Genomic DNA, 8,279 nt, shown 5'->3' on the forward strand with positions numbered 1-8,279 from the left:
ATGGTCTGACCCACTACAGCCATTCTTATGTTCTTATGTTTTAACAAACCATTTCAAATATCAACAGAGATGAATTGGGATTTATTTAGCATAGAATTGCTGTTCCATTTTGGTTTATTAAGAGATTTTTCATTAAGGTTCAGAAGTACAATGGGCAACATAGGGTCACGTAGACATTCAAAAGCAGTTTCCATCCTGTTACATCTGGTCTAGTTCCAGTGACTGATCCAGAAAATTAGGCCTTTTAGCGACCCATCCTGCTCCCACAGAAGTCAAAGGGAGTTTTACCAGTGACTGCAATGGGAGTAAAGATCAGGCCAATGATCTGTAGGTGTGATCTAGGCAAAGGTATTATTTCCACAATTGCTGACTTACCAAATCTGCAACTTTAGCCAGATCAATCATTGTGTTTATGTCACATCCACATTCAATAATGGTTAGCCTACGCCTTTTACCTGTGAAGAAAATGCCAATTTAAGGAAAAACCAAAGTGAACGAACTAAAGATATTTTATCTTAACCTCAATGGTCTCAGCTGTTTCATCAATCCTGCTACAATACTGTGTTGATACAGTTGACTTCCCTAATTAGCTATGCTTACATATTGGAATGCTACTCAGATGTATTTATTGTTAGTGATCAAACCAAGTAATGCCACCTTTCATAGATAAATTTGTTTCCCTATAAAAATATCCAACAGAAGAGCAGCCAGGGAGATTAAACGCACAGAGACAGCAGAATTTTAAATTCCTGTTGGCTTTGTGTTGATTTATTGTGCAGCTGTTCTCCTGGATTACAGGTTGCTCTCCAATAATAGAGGGGATGGACTAGATTAGCCAACATTTTCTTCCCAGTTCAAACTTCTTAAACTCCTAATGACGAGGGGGGTGCAGCGCTGGGAGCACTCCCTGGTTCTTCTGGTTGGCTGATATTACTCATTTTATAATAAGCATTTTTCAGTTGCTTGTAACTTTGCCAAACGTTAACCACTTGGGCTGAAATTTTCCATGATTATTCAATGTCATCCACAGTGGTAAATCACAGTAATTCATAATGATAATCAGCAGTCATTTGGCCAGGAAAAAAAGTGAGAATGGCTCTCTAGTCTGGTGATTAAGGCACTCCTCTGGGATGTAGGAGATCCAAGTTCTAGTCCATGCTCCAATGACTAATTATTTATAAAAAAGAAAAACAGGAGAGGTCAGGAACACCTTCCCCAGAATAACCCACAACCCAGTGGTCAGGGCATTGTCCTGCAATATAGGAGACCCAAGTTCAAATGTTCAGGAAAGTCATATCTGACCAGGCCCGAGGCAGGCACTTGTAATCTGGTTCTGACAAATTCAGATTAGGTTGCAAGGTTCTATTATGACAGTCTGTTACATAATCATATACTATTTTTTCCACAGGCCTTCTGCCTCACGTGGTCCACAGGCTAGAGTCCTGTTCTAAAGATGGAGCAGGACTGAGTAATGAAGATGAGAGTTATCCATAGGTAAGGCTACGTTTTAGTCATGGGTATTTTTAGTAAAAGTCATGGACAGGTCATGGGCCGTAAACAAAAATTCATGGGCCTGTGACCTGTCCATGACTTTTGTTAAAAATACCCCATGACTAAAACTTGGGTTGGAAGCCCCGGGTTCTTTCGGCCGGGGGGGGGGGGAGGAGGAGGAAGATGGAGAGGGAATCCAGAGTGCCATGGGTGCTGGGGGATGTGACCTGAGACCCCCGCTGGTGATGAGGGTGGGGGAGGGGGCATTGGCAGGGCCAGTAGGCAGGGCCTTCCTACCCAGCTCTGCGTCCCTGCAGCTCCTACAAGGTGGAGGCAGGGGCCAGGACAGGAGCTCCACTGCTTCCGCCACAAGCACTGGCTGCCACAATTCCCTCTGGCTGGGAACTGCAGCTAGTGAGACCTGCAGGGGCAGGGCCTGTGGGTGCAGGCAGCGTGCAGGGCAGAGGGCCCCCCTTGGCCCCTCCGCCACCTAGAAGCTGCAAGGGAGCCCCACCCCCACACTCCCAAAACCCCTAGCCCCCTCCCACACACCCAAACTGCTGCTGCTGGCCCAGGGGCTGCTGGGCTCACGCAGCCCCTGAGCCAGCACCAGCCACTGCAAAAGTCACAAAACCTGTGACCTCCGTGACAGACTCAGAACCTTATCTATAGGAACCCTGTTTCATTTTTAAAGAAAGCGGGTGTGTATTGACTTTGACAGAGATTACAAAGAAAGGATAAAGTTTAAGGCAGTTGAATGCTGCCCCAGAAAACTGGGTTCTATCCCCACTTCTACCAGAGTTCCTATGCAACGCTAATCAAGCCACTTAAACCAAATTATTCACAAGTAGTCATTAATTGTGTGTTCCTCACTTTAGGGGGCCTGACTGGAGACTAGGGGTTCCGCACTTGCAGAAGTGTGGAGAACTCAGCTACAACTGAAGACAATGGGTTTAGGATTTTATATGTTTAAAGTACAAAGTACTTCAAAAAATTAGACCACTCAAATTTCAAATTGGGCACCCAAAATCAATAGACACTTTTGACCTTAATCTGTGCCGTAGACAATACCACCTTGTTCCCCTCACCTCACAGGGGTGTTGTGAAAATAAACTCAGTAATATTTGTGAAGGCTTCAGATACCATAGTGATGAGTGCCACAGAAATGTCCATGAAGAAATTAAATACTGTGTCTTCAGAACAGGGTTTGAATAGCATGTAGTAAATAAGGCATGGCACCACACATTGAACGAGAAGAAAACAAAACACTGATTAACTGAGCACTGTGTGCTGAAATGGGGTCCTGTGGAAAAATTAGTATATGATCATATAATTAAAAGACTATATCATAATTAATATGCACAAAGGTTGGATAACTTTAATTATGGCATATCCTAACTTTTGGATGCTTGATTTTGCAACTTTAATTATATCATCATAAGTTTTTGTATGGGTAATGCATAGCTGAAATTTGTTAAAAATTTATGACAAGGAAAGTATCTTATTTTTTAAGGCACAAGATAGCCAGGCATCTGTTAGAAAATATTTACCTGCTGTTTTTACAAACAACATTTAAAATTACTGCAATTGAAAAATAAGAGAAAAATATTTGCTTACTTCGTGTATATATCACATCACTTTGTGAATAGTTTGTCAATTTCTCACGTTTGCTTGTGTTTTTCCACACAGCAACAGAGAGAGACAAAAAGAAATCGGAAAGTGTGATTATAAACTACAAAAATGACTAAGGGGAGTGGTGCCTTAAATGACTTTTAACTAATTCTTTTTTAAAAGATATTTTCAAATTGAGTTTCCTTAGATTATTGTATCAATATATACTGCCTGTTTGCAATACCTTAAATATGTGAGGTCACAACAAAATGTATTGTGCATGTTCTCACACACACATGTGCTAAGATCAAGTCACCCTTCTGTTTATCACTATTTATCCAAATCCTACATGTTGTGTATCAAACAGCAGTTTGTTTCTTTTTTTTTTTTTCTTCTCACCTGATACAATCGTTACAGGACCTCGTATTTCAATCAGTTTTTGCCTCGTGAAGTTCCTAATCAGACATTTTATTAAAGTGCTCTTTCCAACTTTTGGAGGGCCAACTACGACCACCACCACAGGAGGAGGCTCTAAGGGAGTTCGGTCAACTACCGGAATATGATGTTTTTTCGTCTTCAAATCCTGAGTCCTATTTATGAAGAAATTCATAAAAAAAGTTTAGTGTGAAGTTATAAAAAAGCTAGAACACTTGTTTTAAGGTGCTAAGTGTTTCAGAGACTCATTCACAGAGGTGTAATCATTAAGGACTCAGCTATTCACATAGAGATGCACAACTCCCATAGACTAAGGAGCTAAACAGATTTTCCTATAATGCAGACCAACACAGTAGTGCAGCATGATAGACCCAGTTAGGCCCACACTATTGCCCCATTTATAACAGAGAATAAATATATTGCTGTGTGGATGTGGTAAACCATGTTAGCTGTATGAGCATGTCAGAGCCTAATTCACAAAACACAGTTCTATCAGCACCTAAAAATGAGTTTACTGGGGAAAACAAAATAAAAAATCCATCATGCTCTAAAAAGACTCCATACCTGTGGAAGGTTCTGGCCATCCGCACAGCAGACTGGACCGCAAAGGCCTTTGGGTTTCTCTTCCGAGCATCCTCATCATCTCCGAGTCCTAGATCATTCAGATGACGTTTCCTTTTTTTGTCAGCCTTTGGCCCACTGTGCTTCTTACGGTGCTTCTTCCTGTCCTTTTCCTCCATCTCTTTTCTCAGAGATCACCTGTCACCAGTGTCAAATGGATTGCTTTTGCCAATGATACAGAGCATAGCTGGCATATGGAAAAAAACACTTATTACACAGCATACACAAAAAAGAGAAGCAGCATTATTTATATACCCGTTTTTCACCTAAGACATAAAAGGCTGAATTTTCCTCTAGGAGGGGCATGCCTATCTAAGAGAAAGGAAACTCAAGTGAGTTCTGACACATGAAGTTGCCACTTGAATATTTCTTTGATTATTGTGGAAGAGGGCCTTGTTCATGGAAGACTCATCATCTCCGCAAAGATCTATGGGTGAGGATAGTATAAACTGATTTTGGGAGAAGTGGGGTTGCCCAGCATTAATTTATCTTTGGATGGACTGCAGTAGCAGTTTTATTTAGGAGTGACTCAAGATTCATTAATTTATATGAAGCAAAATTATTCAAGTAACTGTGTGTGAAGAGTGGGGGTGGGGCCCTACATTAATTGAGGGCTAAATTCAATAAGTGGGAGACCAGGCAGGAAGTGGTGAGACTCAAGGTATTGGGCACTGACAGGCACAGTTCAGTCTGGAAAGTAGGCTTAGTTCTTGGATTAAGTGTGTTGGATAAATGTTTCAGATCTTCCACATGTGATTCAAGGGACAAAGTATTTTCAGCAGGAAGACTTCAACTATGGAACTCTTTTCATTAAGCTGACACTACCCCTAACAGTGTTCAGATCTAAATGCAAGCCCTACATTGTCAATAAGTCATCCCCTGAGAAACAGCATCCTACTAAGACGACTGAGGAACAGAAAGGAAATGATCAAAACACACAAAGCAAGAAGAATTGTCTATTAAGGCCAGTGCTTAGCTACCATGAAAATACATGGCTCTGAAAAAAAATCCACAGACAGATTTCATTAGATAACCAGACTCCTAGTCCTGTATTTTAACCAGAAGATCATCAATGCCTTATAATCAGCATGAATTGTGAAGTGTATCAGGAATAAAGATTTCTTTAGGCAGCTTCAACTCCCTGGATAACATAAAAAGTTACAATCACTGGGCTCCATTAAAACCAGTTAACTAAACATCAGGGCTTTGGAGCCGTGCTCCAGCTCTGCTAGAGCTCCAGGCAAAAACCTGCAGCTCCACTGCTCCGCTCCAAAGCCCTGCTAAACAGCAGTAGTAGCACTCTCTCATCCAGACATACAGCAAATGTTTAACTTTATTTCTACTAGTCCATATGTTGCAAAATACTGCTGCCAATCTTACAGTTAGTATTGCAATAGTCGCTGATAAAATGCACGTTTAACATTTAGGCCCCAATCCTACAACGGGATCTGCAAGGACTCGAGTCTGCTGGGGTGGCCTCCGATACAAGCCCGATGCCTCTCTGCCAGTGGGGAGTCCCAACCCAGACAACAAGGCCCCACGTGGGCACAAAGGTTCACTGAGGAGCGGGGCTGTCTGGGAGACCAGCCCACCCACGCAGAATCAGCGCGGAGCTGGAAGAGACCCCACAGCGGCTCCCGCGCGAGCTGGGGAGCCTGGCGCAGGATGGGGCCGGCCAGGGCTGACAGCGGCGGAGCTGGAGCCTGAGGGGCGCGACAGGGGCCCCGCTCTCAGCGCCCTGTGGGGCTATGGCCACGCGACCAACAGCTCCCCCGAGTTTGAGGCAGGTTTCTTCACCCAAAGGGGGAAATGAGCTGGGGGGAGGGGCTGAGGTCAGACCCAAATCCCCGCCCACGGGGGGGGGGTCAGATCCTCACCCCCCCTCCCCCGCCGGGCGATTAGCCCCTGATTTCCCTCGCAGCAGGATCCGGCCGCGGACACGCCGGGGCAGCCCGCCCCAGCTACCCGCCCGCCGGAGCAGGGAGACGCGCAGCGCAGCCCGGCCCGCGCGCGGAGGGGCTCAGCGCCTGGCGATCCCACCTACCCCCGCCGCCGCTCCGGTACCTCCAGCAACTCCGCATGGGCGCCGAGGCCGGAAGTGCGTCCTACCCAACTGCTCCCGCCCGGAAACAGCGGGGGGGGGCGGGTATTGCGGTGACACCAGGCAGGGAGCGGAGAGAGGCGCCCCCAGACTGAGCGAGGCGAGGAGCTGACCCCGCCCCGGGGGCGTTGCCACAGACTGCGCCGGGGGCCGGGGCAGAGCCCCGCTGCCGGTGTTTCCCCATCGGCTCCCGGGCGCCGCCTCTGGCAGCTGGGCCGCGGGCTGGTCACGCCGGGATCCGCAGCCGCAGCCAGGGCGTTTGGGATGCGGCCCCTGAGCCTGCTCAGCTCCCTGGTGGCTGCGTGCACGGCTCCAGGAAAGCGGAGGTGCTGAGCGCCCGCGGTTCACACACCGGCAAAATATAGACTTGGTTGTGGGGTTGTTTCCTAGTTTCTTTCCCTTTTAGCACGCCTGCTACTGTAACGGGACTAGCGCTGTAACAACCCAGGAGCTGGACATTTTCAGACAAAACGTGACTTGCAAGTTGACTCGTCAAAAGGGCACGTGGCAAATCTTGTTCATGTTATGTTCTGAGATTCAACAGTTAAGGCCCTCGAGCTGTAAATAATTATGCATCTGCTTAACTTTATGCAATGTGAATAGTCCCACTGAGGTAATCTAATCAGGGCTATTCAGGGGGCGGGGAGAGGGAAGGGTAAGCAGGTGTTTAAGTCTTCAGGAATGGGACTTAAATTTTAAGGGACCTGTAAACAAAATGTATTTTCATTTAAATATGGGCTGAAGATTCCCAGAGGGAATGTTTATTACTTTCACAATAGCTGTTAAAAGTGAGACACAGCAGTCAGAAAAGTGATTCTGTAATGGTATGATTTTCCATATTTATTCTCTTAATCTATATCAGAGTTCCTTGGTCAAAAGATTTTTTTTCGAGCTAAAAGTCCTGCAAACTCCGCTTCAGATTTGGTGATAAAGCTGTAATTTTGGTGTCAAATGTGAAGATTGTGCGATCGGTTGACAGTTTTGTTAATGATACTTGAAGCACCATTGAACCCAGCTTTCTTCTATATTAAATCTGCAGGACTAGCAGGGAAGACTCAGAGGAAAAAGTATTGTGTAGGATAGTGGTGTTTCTCTGTAGTCTGATTATAGCACCATTTTAATCACACTGTGAAGTGCCACATTTTCTATCATAGTAGAACAAGGAAAAGTTTAAAGCCTCATTTCTCTCCAGCTACATAGATTTGCCCAGTAATTCCCTTCCTCCTTTTGTCTGCTCTGTCTATTTAGGCCCCAATCCTGCAGACATTTGCATGCGTGCTTAATTTTTACAATTCTGAGTAGTCCTATTGAAATCAATGGAAATAAAGTTAAGTACATGCTTATTTGTGGAATCAAGGCGGTACCTGTAAGCTCTTCAGATACAGCACCCAGCACAATGGGTTCCTTGATCTCAGTTGGGGACGCTAGATACTAGTGAAATACAAATAGATTAAATAATAACTGGAAACTGCCAATTTATATCTAGATCCTGCAGACATTTGTGTTTGCATGAGTCAGCCCCTGAGGAATCTTTTCTGTGTTTCTGCAAATAAATATGAAAGATCTGCCTGATCTCCCCCCACCACCTTATTTTTAAATAATCCTTGCTACAAACATAACTATATGTTGTTTACATTTCCAAGGAGTATAGAAAATCTTTTTTTATTAATGAAAACCAGCAGGGTTTTTTTTAAAACTATACACTGAAATAATTGTGTCATATAGGGGCAAAATCCAACATACCTTAAGTACATGATAGCAAGATGTGGCATCTGATTTTAAATATCTTGGGAGTAGCAAGAAATAGTTGTTTATCAGAGATCTGAACGTTCACACCATACTTAAGCAAATTTTCTATAGAAGTTAATAAGGAATTTGCAAGAGTAATGGGTGCAGGCTGGGGCCCTGATTTATTAAATGGAGACAGCTGTTCTTGAAGTAATTTGCAACAAAAAAAAATGCAGGAATGGCCTTATGCAAAACAATACAGGAAGCAAAGCTGCTAAAAAGGGGTTCAGGC

The 8,279-nt window shown here is 44.4% G+C and overlaps 1 protein-coding gene across 5 annotated transcripts in view; it reads right to left on the reverse strand.

Annotated features, from left to right (window-relative positions):
- BMS1 (BMS1 ribosome biogenesis factor) overlaps positions 1-8,075 on the reverse strand; it is a 43,119-nt gene extending 35,044 nt beyond the window's left edge. For 2 of the 5 annotated variants that reach the window (XM_039481637.1, XM_039481632.1), the window contains exons 1-4: positions 6,203-6,339; positions 4,102-4,345; positions 3,502-3,692; positions 376-455 (exon numbers count right to left, since the gene is read on the reverse strand). In XM_039481637.1, the coding sequence (XP_039337571.1) occupies positions 376-455; positions 3,502-3,692; positions 4,102-4,277 (447 nt within the window). In that variant the 5' untranslated portion in view covers positions 4,278-4,345; positions 6,203-6,339. Of the gene's footprint in view, positions 1-375; positions 456-3,501; positions 3,693-4,101; positions 4,346-5,538; positions 5,689-6,044; positions 6,124-6,202; positions 6,340-8,002 lie in introns of those variants that run through there. The other 3 variants (XM_039481634.1, XM_039481636.1, XM_039481635.1) reach the window with 3 other exon arrangements.
- Positions 8,076-8,279: the final 204 nt, after the last annotated feature.

This window comes from Mauremys reevesii, linkage group 7, assembly GCF_016161935.1.
Source record: "Mauremys reevesii isolate NIE-2019 linkage group 7, ASM1616193v1, whole genome shotgun sequence".
In the NCBI taxonomy this organism is placed as follows: Eukaryota; Metazoa; Chordata; order Testudines; family Geoemydidae; genus Mauremys; species Mauremys reevesii.